At 28.5% G+C, this 15880-nt stretch overlaps 1 protein-coding gene across 1 annotated transcript; it reads right to left on the bottom strand.

The window, feature by feature from the left end:
- Positions 1-8548: 8548 nt before the first annotated feature.
- On the bottom strand, positions 8549-10239 carry LOC114755842 (transcription factor MYB20). Its single transcript, XM_028944717.1, has 3 exons — positions 9955-10239; positions 9598-9727; positions 8549-9466 (listed from the first exon to the last, which is right to left on the bottom strand). Exons 1-3 carry the CDS (start codon positions 10085-10087, stop codon positions 8791-8793), a joined length of 939 nt encoding a protein of 312 aa, XP_028800550.1. The 5' UTR covers positions 10088-10239; the 3' UTR covers positions 8549-8790.
- Positions 10240-15880: the final 5641 nt, after the last annotated feature.

Here is a 15880-nt window from a genome sequence, read left to right on the forward strand (position 1 = left end):
AAACCGGTTAAATTATTAGTTATTTGTTAAAAATATATGTTGATTTTCTTAAAATATCCTATTAAATCATTAGTATTGAAATTATCTTTTGATGCAAATTTTCTTAATATGTGTAGTCAATAGGGATAATTTGAAAAAAAAAATGATTAGTATATAAGTATAAGAGACAAACTAGATTTTAAGGCCCTATTTTTATGATCAAACTCAAACCCTAAATTATTCTTATATTAAGGACTAGAGAGAGTACTCCCTCCGTCTTTTATTATAATATCTAATTTTTTGAATTGATTTGTTTTTTTATAGGATCTTTTTTGGGTTTATCTAAACAATAAATATATTTTTATCCACTTTATCCTTAATTAATGTACTCTCTCTCATTATTTTTTCCCATACATTCTCTCCTATTTTTTCCTCACTCACACCTACCCACTTATAAATAAGAGCATATCCTGGGGGGAATACATTTCCAACATGTTTATTATTTTTAACTAGTTTTAACAGTTTTTTTAAAACCACGTAATATAGTTAAGTGGATCTTATAATAAGAGACAGAGGGAGTATACACAATCAAATTCTCCTCTATCTCTCTTCTTTTAACTTGGAGTAATGGCTAACACTCAGTTTTTGTATGAAGTCACTTGTAGGTTAATTAATGATATTTTTCCAATTTTACTTATATTGAATACAATAAAAAAAAGATGATAAACAATATATGAGATATTTTTTTCAATACCCTTTTTTAATGGGGTGAGCGTGAAAAATTTTATCAATTTAATACGTTATATATTTCTTGACATGCAAGAATACGGTACAAATGACTTACATATAAGAATCAAGGGGTACATATAATTACAAATTATCTATATTCTTATAAGTTCAACCTATTACAGAAATTTTTACACTATATTTATAAATTATGAACATTATGAATCATTATAAAAGAAAAACTAGTCAAAATTGTTAATTCCAACCTTAAATGGCTGTCGGCCAAAAAAAAAGCCTTAAATGGCTGAAGGCCTAATAAAAAAAAAAAAAAAAAAAAAAAGAAACCACAAGATCTGGTAAAAGTCAAAGAAAATATCACATGAAGCCAGGCTAGAGATCCATGGAGATATAGAATGATAGTTTTGGTTAAAGCGTGTGTTGCTTCATGAATGGACAAATTAAAAGAAAGAAGAAGAAAAGGAAAATAAAAGGCAATCGGACCAACCAAACAGAGGAATAGTGAGGAGTAGTGTGATTTTGACTTTTCGTGGGATTTGGTTGAACAATATTGTAAACTGGTGACTCTAAACATTCCAGTCGTCCTTTCGAGTTCCAAAGGAGGGGACTGAGATTTGAGAGTGATGCGCACGATGGTCACCACTCCTTATTGCTAACATTCAACGCTTACTATACCACATCTTTTGAGAATCATATATATATATATATATATATATATATATATATAGACACACACACCATTCCGGTCTTAAATACAAGTTACTTGTGGAGAAAAATTTTGGTTCCAAATTTAAGTCACTATATTATATTTAATGTTTTTTTCTAATTTTATCCTTATTAAATTGATATGAGAATGGTTTATAAATGTAGAGAGAAAAAGAAAACTTTCATAAGGATAAAATTAAAATTTTTTATCAATTTAATGTATTTTTTGGTATGCCGCGTTACAAGTGATTTATATTAGGGTTAAGGTGCAATTTTAATCTAGATCATATTTCTCAGGTGTAATTTTGTTCTTGATCTTTTTAATGATACAATTTTGACCATAATCTTTTTTGGGGTGCAATTTTGATCCTAAAAGGCAAAATTGCACCTGTTAAAAAAAATTTAAGGGCAAAACGGCACCTGAAGATTATGGGCAAAATTACGCCAATGAAAAATTAGAAACAAAATTGTACTTGAAAAATAAGATCATGGTTTAAATTGCACCTTAACTCTTTATATTAAGGTCCAGAGTGTTATATATACACACACTCTCTCCCCCCTCAGTCGTTCTATTTAAAAAATAGGGCGCATTAATTATAAAAGAAATCCTTGATTCATAATATGAGTCATGAAGAGAGTAATAAACTATCATTTTTTAAATTTTACTTTTATTTATTAGTAGTACACATTAAATATCCAAAAAGAGGGAGGAGGCAAATTTTAAAAGGGGAAAATTCAGAAATTTTTTTTAATGTATTTGAGACAAATTTAATGAATTATTTTTTTTTAATAATAAGATGGTTAAAACTGATTCATATTTTTTACCAGGCGAAGTATATATATGTCCAGTTAATTCATTATGAGAATTGTTTTGTCATTATTAGCATCCATCTTTGTTACCAAAATAATTAGGAGCATATTTTGATGCCCACATTTACTTTTCTTTTATAGAGAATATTAGGATACCTACATGATTCCTTTATCTTTAAATATACTAAAAATTAGACCAATCATTAAACTGGCCAAAATAGTTATTATTAGCGGTTTAGTCGTGTATAAATTAAAATAAAACCACTTATGATTAAAATAATATAATTTAATTAAAATATATAAAAATATTCATACATAATCTTCAAAAGAATATTTAAATACAAAAGGGGGTTAATGCATAAATAAAGAGAACATTTGCACACACAAATGTATAAACCATACATTTGAACTGTTATTTTTTTTTTAAAGTCAAAACAACGTTGCTTTAAGCTTAGTAAGGGGAGACAAAATAGTATAGAATCCAACTCATTCAAGTGCTCAAAACTCTTGACTAAATTGGTTAGGAGACTGATTCACTGATTTGACCACTTAACCTAAATTGAGTTTTAATACCATATTTCGAAGTTTGAACTATACGCGATAGTCTCCTCAACCTTCAAAAATTGATAATAAACCTAGTAAATTTTTAAATTTATGCAAATGAACCCGCCATAATAAAAGCTTTATTTACATATAAGTCTAACAGAGTTATTTTTTAAACACCCCTTCAAGTTTGAGAGAATTATCTAAAAAATTAATAACAAAATTTAATGACCTAAAGTTCCACAAGTTGTACAAGAAAGAGTGGAGCCGACACGGCATGTATATATGTATAATGTTCAGAGTAACCACAAGAGATGAAATTAAAGAAAGATAACGATATATATATATATATATATATATATTTGGATATGAGAAAATAGAATGAAACCTATTGAATCTTGGAAGACCATATATAGATACTTGAAGAAATTTAAAGAGACAGAGAGAAAAAAAGAGGAAGTGGATGGGAAAAAAAGAGTGTGAACGCCTGCAATTCAACATTTGAACAATTCAAACAGCTATACATAAATGAGTTGCACTAAGTCATAATCTTTGAATGATTTTGCAGTCACTTCACTTTCAATATATTAAGGAAACAAAGCATTCTGCCATGTCTCCTCTGGCTTCTCTCTCCCCCCGCCCCCAAAAAAATCTGAGAACTATTTTGATATTAATATTTTCTTACGCGTATTTGAATTGTTTTTTGTTTTTTTTCCCCTTTTAATATATGTATTTTGCTTGCCAGTTGTGATCGATTATATATATTGCGTTTTGATCTAGCTAGCTGTAATGATCGATCTATCGTCAAATTGGTTTCCAACTAAGTAATCCGCAAAGTTATGAATTTGGGAAAAAAAATTAAAGGAAAATCTTAGTACTCATCATAATCTGTAGAATATTTTCAACACTTCTCGGTTTTTTGAAATAGAATGGCTGAAATATTTGAAATTTTGTCAATTTCATGATGGTTGAATAGGAAAAAAAGATTTTGAGTTTATATTGTTCTGATTTTATTTTCTATGTTTTTTTTCAAACTTTCTTATATAAATGCTTAAAGTCACAATTGAAACACTATTTTTATTCCATTTTATGCTAATTAAGTTTAATATGGTTATTTAATTTTAAATTTAAAAATATGGTATAACCATGGTTCAGAGCTAAATCCATGGATTAGCCTACCTTGAGCTGAGTTTATGAACACCCCTGTCATGGTTAAGACAAACATTAGATCTAATTTTTTATCAAAAATCTAAAAATGGAAAGAAATTAGCAATGTTATTTTCAAGAAAATATAAATTTTAGTCTCCAAATTTTCTCTCAATTATCACTTCACTTTCTAAGATTTGATTCAAAACTATCAATTCAATATATGAAAATGGAAAGAAATTAGCAATGTTAATTTTTTTTGTCCACAATATAAGCCACTTTAATTAATTCACCAGAATAAAGAAATAGTAGTTAATTCATTAATTTTGTTTTAAATTGAAAATTTTTTCAGCTTACTCATACTATATTAAATATGGTTGTAAAAAAGAGAGAGAAACTCAAAGATTAACATAAGTATTGATTATAAGAATAAAATTGATAAATAAATATTAATTACTCACCAAATTATTTATATTTTGAAGCAAATAATTCTACATTATTGGAGAGAGTATATAACTGCCGTCAATTCGCACCAAGATATTATTAGCCTCGTCTTTTTTGGCCACAACCTTGGGATGATTTGAGTAATTGATTTTAATGCTAATCGTAATTTTATCTTAGAGAAAAGACAAATGTTTACAAGTCAAACATAAGATTAATGTCGACATATGTTTATTTTTCTAATAAACCAAAAAATAATACGAATGCTGGTTAAAAAAAAGGGGTAGTAGCAGCTGGCAACCAAGGAAAAAAAAAAGTACTGCTGAGCAACCTTACTTGAACAGGATCTGTCGTACCTTTGTGGCCTTGAGAGCCAGTAGTTAGTATTTGGAAATTGAAAATACTTTTTCATAATCGAAATAAATTCTTTCACATATTTATTTTGTATATTATAAAATTATTTTTAAAATTATGATTTTGTTTCTACTCAAATACTCTTATAAATTTATAAAGGTAAATATGGCTGGGTCCTAAACGCTGAACTATCTTTTTTTTTTGACCGGAACGCTGAACTATCTTTAAACTTTGCTGCTTTTGGACCTCATGATGCATTATTTGAGTGCCTTTCTTATTATTTGTTGTTGACTGCAAGGATAGAACATCGCAATTTTTTTCACTTATTTTTTAATTTTTAAATAGTTTGCCTGATGGGGGATGTGAATTATTGAAATTTTTTCATCAATTTAAAAAACTCAATTATATGTTCTTATTTAAATATAACTTGCACAAATTGCAAATATGGAACCAATTTTTGGAGAGTAGAAGACAAAGGCTAGGTTCAATCATATGCATCCATGTCAATATGAAACTGGTAAAATAAGTAGAAACTTGGAATTTTAATTTAATGTGACGTTATTTGACCAAACAAAAATTTAATTCATGTGACGTTAACTTTTCTATTAATTAATTAACTAATATTCCTCTTGTTTTATTTATAAGACAGAGAGAAGATTTTTCTTGATCCTATTTATAAGTGACTTCATTAAATTTTTATCATGAATATACTATTTTTTTCATTTATTATAGTGTAGATAGTTTTTTTTTTTGGAAGGTCTATATATATTAAATATAGACAAGGTTGAAAAATTGTTATTTTTTAATGAAGAATTAATAGAGTTTAAAGTTTTTCTTGCTTAGGATAAAATATACTAGAAGTTTCTTATAAATAGAACTAAAGAGTATAAATTTGCGTAAATGATAATATTGCATATAACCGAAAATTTAAAAATTGTACCTTATGAGTGGTATGTATATACTAGTATTTTTGCTATTTTAATTAAATGGTGATAGGGGCTTTGTCATTATTTATTAATCAAATATATACTTGTAATAAGATAATATGAGTGTACGGTTTGACCATGCAAGTCACCGTTACTCATAGCTTAAGTTTTTGGCTTAAATTAAATGGTGAAGCAATCTTTGAAGTCATTTCCAAGTTACGCATTTAATTAGTAATATATTCATAAATCACATATAAACGATAACCATTGACACAACCCTGTTGTTTTAAAAAATCAATTAATAATGTTGGCCAAAAAAGTAAATAATAATAATAATAATACTCGTCCGGTCTTTAATATAGAACCTAATTATTGAGTTGATTTCGATCCTAAATATAATACCTATTTTTTATATTTATCAATTTTTTCTAAACTGTCCTTATGGATATTCTCTCAATTATGATCAAGTAGAAAAGAGAAGAAGGATTTTAAGGAAGATGATTATAGTATTTTAGGAAAAACATATCATATTTCTTATAATTAGTATTTTAGGAAAAATATATCATATTTCTTATAATTAACCAACTTACCTAACTTTTTAAATCTAATCAAATTAGTTAAATAGATCTTAATACGAGGAGTATTATTATTATTTTGAATATGATGATAAAATGGTATTCCATCCAGTTCTAAATGTAATTATACTATAAAATGAGTCATACATTTAGGATTTGAGGAAGTACTAGTTATTAAATTGGGACGACACATTATTTGAACAAAAAATTAGTGACTTAGCGTCATGGTATATATTTTGAGATTTAATTTATGATAGACAATATAAAATTTATGTTTAATTTAAATTAAAAGGTATGATAGACAATATTCTTTGGGGGTTTATAGGAGATGATAGGCCAAGGCTGAAGAGTTTTTTAGGCCAATCGAGTGTGAAGAATTTCATTATATGGAAAATGAAATGCATGGCAAATAAAAAAAAGAAAGAAGCAGTACTGTTTTTTAATTCCCTCCAAGAAGCTAGAATCTAAAAATAATTTTATAGGTTATAAGAGACATCGCTGATATTTAAATTAGTCAAACAGTTTGATCCAAGGAATCTTGTGTGCATAAATTTCATATGCTTGCTTCACAATGCAATAAATAGTCAAAAACAATTTCTTTGGATCGCTATCGGAATTTAAAAAATTAGCTTTTGGTAATAGAAATTTATTTCTATTTCCAATCTGTTAAGACATCTCTATCAATTCTAATTATTTAACATAAATATTTTTGGTCAAATATGCCGTGGCTTTATGTGTGACAAACCAAGGGGGAAGTACAATTTATTAAGAAGCAAGCTATTTGTTTTTGTTTTAAAAAAATAATTAAAAGACTTTTCAAAAATTACTTTTAGTGCTTTTTAAAAATAATTTTTATAATTAAATGCTCTAAATATAAAATAAAGATATTGATGCCTTTAACATTAAAAACTAATATATATTCAATAAAAAAATTAATTTCAACTCTTTTTTTTAAAAAGCATTCTTTGAAAATTTGATTATTTGAGCCAAGAGATGCAACTGTATTTATACTTCCCTTTAAAAAGTCTAATAGGCGGTACAATATAACTCATTTTTTAGATTTTGCATTGTTCCAAACAATACAAAAATAACGGATAAAAGGTAGTTGACAAAAATACGTACATATATATATTTGTGTATGTATGTATCACAAATACTATATCTTAGAGAAAATTAAAATTGATAAGAAAAGTACATTCCCATTTATATTCCCCTAACGCATCTATGTATTCAACTGTAGAATAAACAATCTGCTAGTTGTTTAAAGTCATATAATTAGATTAATAAATTAAATTAAAATATATAGCATAATATCAAGATAAATAATATAATTATAACAAGTCCCGTAAGCTATGTAGATTATCGTTGCTCCAAACAGCTAGACACAGCAAGTTATATTAAGCAAATAATGACGTTCACAGCTTCAGAAGGTCATGTTATCCAATACTCATATATCCAGGCGGGTCTTGTGCCTATAAGATATAAACTTTGAATAAATTAAGAAATTGTACTATGTATAATTTTTTTAATTAATACGACTTGTTAATCACACCTCTTAAAAATATATCCATTATTTCATGTAACTTGTATCGCTCATGTTAATGCGTATTTCTACACGTTAATTAAAAGGATGCAATTTTATTATTTGACTGTGAACTAATATTCCATTAAAAAGAGTTCATAAACTTATACCTTGACTCATATAAATAAACCTAGGCAAAATAAAAATTGGAAAAATTGTTGACAAAATCTGTCATTGCAAAACTTATTGCTCCAAGGTATCTAAAGTATCCAGATCCTTGAGCGAGAGCTTTGTTTTACATAGATATGTTGCACATAATTAAAGAAAAGTTGTACTTACCAAAATATGTTACATTTGGGTTTTTAAATAAATTTAAATACATTTAGGTAATAAATTTTGTAATACGAGATTTTCAGCAATTTTTCCATGGATGACAATTTCAGCTTTTTTTTTTTTCCATTTTGTAATTATTAACATGAATACGTGTGTGTAAAAATTATTGAAAATACCGAGCTTATGGAGTTTGATAATTGGAATGAGTAGAGTGAAATTTATTGAAAGGTGAACTCTTTATAAAGCTGCTGAATAATGCAGCTTCTAGTCTCCAACTTGAGGTTCATTGCGCATAAAGGCTAAAAGCAATAAATGTAACAGAAATGTTTATTTTATTCAAAAGAGAAATTATTTTAGTTTTTTATTACTATTATTTGCAATGAAAATTTATTATTATTTTAAATAATAATAATAATATGAAGAGTAATCATAAGGGCAAGCTGGGCAGAGTAAATATGACCACTACAGAGTAGTTCAACGTCCTTTCATAATCATTTACAAATAAAATTTTTGTTTCATATAAAATGGGAAAAATAAAATGGATAATCCCAAACCAGAGTTCCTCTCTCTGTCTCACTGATTGATAATTGATAATTTACTCGTTTTTTTATTTTTTTTAAATCATTTCTGGTAACAACGTTTTATTCTTTGTAAGAACTTGCAAACAAAACAATACAAGTAAGCCTATATTATGAGTAAAAGAAAAATCCAATCAAAAGAAGCCATATGCCCAAGGTTCTTGATCCATGGCCATTTTTGGGCATTGTTTGAGAGCAGAACCAGAATCTGCGATCTTCCTGTCAACCTCGTCATTATCATTCAAAAGCAAATCCCAAACGCTCATAAAATCATCGTCCCACAATCCCATACTGTTGCTGCTGCTTTTGTTATCGTCACTGTAATTACAAGCCCACTCGAATTCTGGGAGCTCCAAGTCTCCGAGGAAGTTGGAGGAATTTGAAGAAGAAGATGAAGAAGAGGACGATGAAGATGAAGGTGTGGGACCAGAGGGCAATAGAATCTCATCAGGTTCAATTAATGGAACCTCATCAGTACAGAAACTGTTCATGATGTCGTCAAGTGTGGGAGTTTCAACCTTGTCCTCCTCTTTCGATTCAGTTAAGGTTGATGATGACTCATGCGATGTGTCTGTCTTTTCTTGCTCTCCATTTTGATGACCAATCTTGAGGCTAGTCGTCACAGGTTGTTGTTGTATTATCTGTACTTGATTAATCTGTGATGCGGGATTCTGGGTTTGTTCAGAGAGAGGCTTGTGAGTGACAGGATCAATCCCCATTTTCTTGAGCTTCTTCTTGATGTGTGTGTTCCAATGGTTCTTGATCTCATTATCAGTTCTTCCGGGAAGATGAGACGCAATCTTAGACCATCTGCACAGGGGGGAAAAAAACAGAATTTTAATACTTTAGGTGAAATTCACTTTAAAAGGTGGGGTCAATGAAAGACAATAATGCAGAAACAGAACAGAACAGGAACAGAGAGAAAAGCTAAGAAAAAGAACCTGTTGCCAAGCTGGGCGTGGAGATCAATCACCATTTTCTCTTCATATTCAGAAAGAAGACCTCTCTTCAGGTCTGGTCTCAGATAGTTGGTCCATCTCAGCCTGCAACTTTTCCCACATCTCAATAGCCCTGCAATCATCCATACCCACATGAATTTTCCGAGCACTCTTAATCACACAAAGGAAAACAGAGGAACCCACCTAGCATGCTGGTGAATGATGAAGAAATAACAAAACCCATTGACTCAAAAACGAAGATCTTGTTATTTCTTAAAGGAAAAAAACAACAGAAACAGATTTTGAGAATGCGGTCGAGATGTTTGAGAAAAGCACAGAAAGAGGGAGAGAAAAGGAGACCTGCAAGCTTGGGGACAGTCCTCCAGCAACATTGGCCGTTAGTGAGGATGAAGTTGATGAGTTTCTTGTCTTCATCAGCAGTCCAAGGGCCCTTCTTCAATCCAACTTTGTCACAGCAAGGCTGCCTTCCCATTTTCAGAGATCAAGTATTGGTGTTCAGTTTAAGGGATTGAAGAGAGATTAAGGAGGAAGGTCGATTGAGTTAATGGAATGCAACGAGAGAGAGATGGGAAGAGAGAGAGAGAGAGAGTCTGTGAAAAGTCTTGGAAGAGTGGAAAGCACAAAGAGGAGCAAGGTGAGAAAAGAATGGCATCACCTACTTATATATACTAATCAAACGCAGTACCAACCCCTCCTCACTAGGTCCCCTCTTCGCCCCACTTTCCTCACTCCAATTTGTCTATTTGTTATTGAAAAATCTCAAAAAATAACTGTTGAATTTTTAAATTATAAATCAGGAATTACTATAAAGATATGTTACTTTTCGAGTGTAGTTATTTTTTTTAAGAGTGAAGTAACCAATACTAATATGGAATTTTGAAATTTAACTGTCATTTTTTTTGGGATTTTTCTTGTATTATTTTGCTTTCTTTCTTTTTTCTTCCTCCATTATTTTATTACAATGCTTGATCAACCTTATATTCCTTCTTTTTTTCCTTATTCCTTTATTTTTCTCCTTTTCTTTTATTGTTGTTTTTTTATCACACACCCCACAAAAGACTTATTTATGCCCCACAAAATTGGTATTATTATTTACATTTAATATATTGATCCTTATAATCCAATAAAAATCTGAATTATTTTGCTTCTTAAGGGATCAAAACCTATTATTTGAAATTTGAAAGACCAGAATTTAAATGAAGACAAACTTGAAAAACTAAGGATTATATTAGCCTGAAAAAGGTACTAGAAAGTAAGAATATATACATAATGATAATGGTGGTAACATAATGGGTGTTATTTATCTTAATTTTTGGCTAAAATTTCCCTCGAAAAATAATAATTGATTTTGATTGAATAATTGATTCAAACAGTTTAGTTGATTAAAGAATGAAAATGATAATTTATTTTTACCGCAAGAGAACGGAAAGAGTGATGCAATAGTCAAAGAAAATTGGGGAGAGAAGCGTCGCGTGACGCACGTGGCACGTCATAGTCGGAAAGCGCCACTTCATCCACCATCCGCTGCCTTTCCTTTGCTTGAGTTTGAAGCGTGAGATCCTCCACTTATTTGTTACCACTTCAATCCTAGATATAAGATTTATTTTTTATGTAAATTATATTATAGAATGAGTCTTATATTTAAGATGGGAGCAATATTTCTTTCTTTTTCCAGAGTCTTAAAATAGAGCATGTACTGTCTGGACATTCTTATGAACGAATTCCCAAAACAAATCATTTTATTTTCCATCATTTTCTTTTAAAATTGCATAAAATAATTGACAGAAATGACATTGTGCACACTTTTAACAAAATTTAGGACAATTGTATGTAACATTAAAAAATTACAAAATATATATACACAAATTACATTATCTTTATTTTGACAATTATTTTTCTTGTATATATTTGAAAATATAAAATATATTTCAAATAAGGACAATATTTACACCAAGTTCTTTATATTTATTATGTTAAACACTCCAATCAAATATAGCTATATGTGCTTACATAGCCTTATTTGGTTAGAGAACTTGATATAATAGACATAAGAAACTTGACTTAAGTTTTTTTTTTTGGGACAAAACAATATAAAGTATATTTGTATGAGTTTTTTTTTTGAAAAATCATTTAATGCACTCAATAGTTATTAAATTAACCAAAGATAGTAGAAAATAATATATACGAATATAATTTAATAATACTTGAAAATTATAAATGAAAAAATTATATTATAAGAGAATTACCTCTAATCAAGTGAAATAGTATGTAGATATGATTCAATAGCACTGAATAATATTATAAAGTTATATAAAAAGAATAGTCAAATAATTGAATTAAATATATAATAAATGAAAAGATGGGATAAGTTGTGGCCCAAGCGGTGAGAAGAAAAAGAGGGATGGATTAAGGGAGAAGAGAGAAAGGAGAGTGTAAGCCATCTTTGCATGCGCGTGAATTCTTTATGTGTGTTTTGGCCACGAAAGAAGCATTTATATAGAAATATATTATTTATTTATGCCGCCTCAAGCTTTTTGCAGCTTCAATCGTATCCATAAAACCATATTAAATTAATTATAACATTTAAATAAAACATTTTTTGAGAGCCGTAACTAACTTTAAAATGTTTTGCATTCATTTAATCAAACACGACTAAGAGCAGCCTCTGTATCTTCTAGGCCTGGCTCTTAATTTAGATGCCCCAAAATGGACACAATTATAAGATAGCTTCTTAGATATTAATTCATTAATTCACTTAATGAACTCTACAACTACTCATACGCACTCATTCCACTTCTTCTTATAAGAAACAACTAATTGAATCATATTAATTAAAAAATTAGTTAACATTAGTTACAGAAATAAATATGTTAACAATATAATTGTTTTTCAAATTATCCTCATTAATGTAAGAGAGAATTACCATATGAACAATTTATCTTGATAATAGATATTAATATGAGTAATTAAATGAAAGTAAAATGAAAAATTAACAACAACAAAATGAAGACAACCTATTAGCTTCTAACACTATATTTGGTACAGGGTTTTCAAAGAGAAGGGGAGGGAAGTGGCTCCCCTCTCCTCGTTTGGCTGTAACATTTTTTAATAGAGGAAAGGGAGCTGCTCCCCTCCCCTTGTTTGGCTTGAACAATTTTTAAGGAGGGGAGGGACTCCTATTCCCTCCTTTTCTCCTTTTAGCCTTTCTTTCAAAAATGGGATTTTTTAAAAAGGAGATGAGGGAGAAAATATTTAATTTCATAATTAACCTTAATAAAATGATATAATTTTGTTTTTATCTTCTGGCCCTTTCATTCTACACTTCTCTCAATCTTACAATTTTAATAACTCTAATCAACTCAATTTTATTTTTCTCTTATATTCAATAATTCAACTAGAAAAATTAAACCACTTAAAATTTTGCTAAACAAAAATGAAATGATAAAAATCATTGGGACGAAAAAAGAAACGATGAAGAATTATAATATTTTTGAAAAAATCAATATAGAACAATATTAACTTAAGCTAGATAATAAGTATCTTTTAATTAGTTAAAAATTAAAAAAAGGAAATAAAAGATAAAAAAGGGTAAAAATATAATTTTTCTTTTGAACACAACAGAATCAACAAATAACAAAATGGAAAGAAATGTGATTTTAATTTTTTTGTTTTGTTTTTCTCAATGAGTTGTGCTTGCGGCTAAAGCACAACCTAGCGTTTTTTTCAAAGTTTGTAAATTGCCTGTATTGATAAAATAAAAAAATTTATTTAAATTTTATAAGAGTAAAATAGTTAATTTTTGAATAGCTCTCATTCCTTCCCCTCTTATGTCAAAATGCCTCCCTTCCTTCCTCTCTGATCAATTTAAACAAAAGATTATTAAAATTCCTCCATTCCCCTCGCCTTCTCTCTGTATATCTCCTCCCTTTCCCTCCCTTCCTCTCCCTTTCATTGAAATCCCTCCCCTCTCCTTCCCAAACAAATCATACCCAAATATTGTCATTTATTAAAAAAAAAAAAACAAAGCCAACATATAATAAGTATTCAAGGAAGTCAAAATTTAAAAAGTCTTCATATGAATAGGTTTTTCCATACATATTCCCCATTTGCACGCAGCACAACTGCTGATCTTTTATATTTGTCATCTCTATTTTTGCGTTAATATAACACCGTAATCTAATGACTTAGAAGCTTTTTGTGTTTTTTTTTAATAAATGGGCCGTGGTTGAATTTCATCTATAATCTCACGCCATTAATGATCCGTGCTGTCTAGTATTTGTTATTGAGATTTTATTTTGGTGATTATATTATTTTTTTCATTAAGACTTTATAAGTATTTTCTCTATATTTCTTTTTACGTGCGAGGACATGTTATAATTAGTAGCCTGCATACGCGTACATAAAAGAAAATGAAGTTAGAAAATACATAAGTATCACAGGATGGTCCCACTCTCACACCATAGTCTCTTGTTTTAACTTTCAAGCAAAAATACGACAACATTAGCTCCTACGAAATTAAAGAAAACTTACACACACACACACACAACATATACTGCATATATATACATATATACTTAAATTTCAATTATTTAGTCTACCGTGACTTAATGTAAAGACCAAGTATGCTCTGCAAATTGACCAATAATATAGCGATGTAACTTTGTACGTGTCCCACTCTTTACTTTTGTTTCTCATTATTATTGCTCCATTTCATCTTAAATATAATAATTTAATAATGAATTTATTTTGATCATAAATGCAATATCTTAATCTGTTTTACCTCACAAATTTATAAATGTTCCCAATTTAGCTCTGTCGTTTGTATAGTTTGTATATATTAAGAAGCTTTCTATTAAAGGAAATCATGATTAAAGTATATATTTTAGAAAATTTAACATACTTTTATTACAAATAACTAATTGAACTAATTTTTTAAATATATGTAAATTAGTTATCTAATTTGTATATTTAAGATGAGAGAAAATGCTTTTTTTTTTTTTAGTTTTCTTTCAAATGCAGGCGTGTTTCTTGGTATTTGTTAAATACAAAATAAACAAATTGCATATAGTAGGAAATTGTGCTAGCTCAGCCAATCATCTCAAGTTAAAACCTTGAGCACACTGGGACATCTAAAAACTTGTCAAGAGAGCATAGACTGATTAATTTTACGGTTTTATTAATAACTTGACTCCATTTAAATTAGTTAACGATTAATATAATTTATATCCATATTGAGTCACAATACAATGCAAAGCTCGTTTAAAGTTTGAATTGTTATATACTTTATTTTGTGTGTGTGCCTATATATATATATATATATATGTTATTTTGTGTGTGTATATATATATTTTTATTCCCTCTATTAAATTCATCATCAATACACCCCTATATTTGATTAAACTAATTTAATATATGTACATTTATTTTATTTTAAAGTAAAAAAGGATTTTTTTTCCTAATGAAAAAGTTTAAATAGTTCAGATTTCATAGGCTCACCAAATTTGAGACAGACTTCACATATATACTACCTTTAGTCCTAAGTAGACAAGAAGATTACTTTCATTATAAATATAAAATCTCAATCAATTTTATATCTCAAATTAATAATTTGTTTTCCAAAATATCCCTACAACTGATTATAAATTATATTTTAAAAACCTAACATACATTTATTACAAATAACTAAATTAATTAATTCTCTTAACATTCCTGTATTGGTTATTTATCTGAGAGGAAGTAATATTTATAAAAGTTTATCCATTAACAAAGCCTTCATGTAAATAGCAAAATTTGAAACCAAAGCATGGGATATATGGGCATATATATAGCATTTGGACCAATACTTATTGATTATGAGCATGTTGTATTTCTTATATATACGTACATATATATACAAATATATATATGTATATATGGATTGAGATTGTGTAGAACTCTTATCTACGAATTGATTGAGATTTGAGAGAGAGAGAGAGAGGAAGATGGAGAAATTTATCTGCCGCAATAAATAAAAGAGATATGGAAATCATCGTTCATAAGAGAATATGGGGATGGAGGATTTAATTTGTTGTCTCTTCTCATCCTTTTCATCTTTAAAATTCCTGCTAACCTATCAATTTCCATCACCACCCTTAAATTATATTCCTTCCCTCAGTGGGACTCCTTTAATTAATTCCCACATTTACGACACATGATTCTATATATGTACATAAATATATGTACGTGTATATATTATTTATTTTTTTGTACTGTCTCACATTATTAA

The sequence above is a fragment of the Neltuma alba genome, unplaced genomic scaffold (assembly GCF_004799145.2).
Source record: "Neltuma alba isolate B1F8T4 unplaced genomic scaffold, ASM479914v2 tig00010342_pilon, whole genome shotgun sequence".
Lineage (NCBI taxonomy): Eukaryota > Viridiplantae > Streptophyta > Magnoliopsida > Fabales > Fabaceae > Neltuma > Neltuma alba.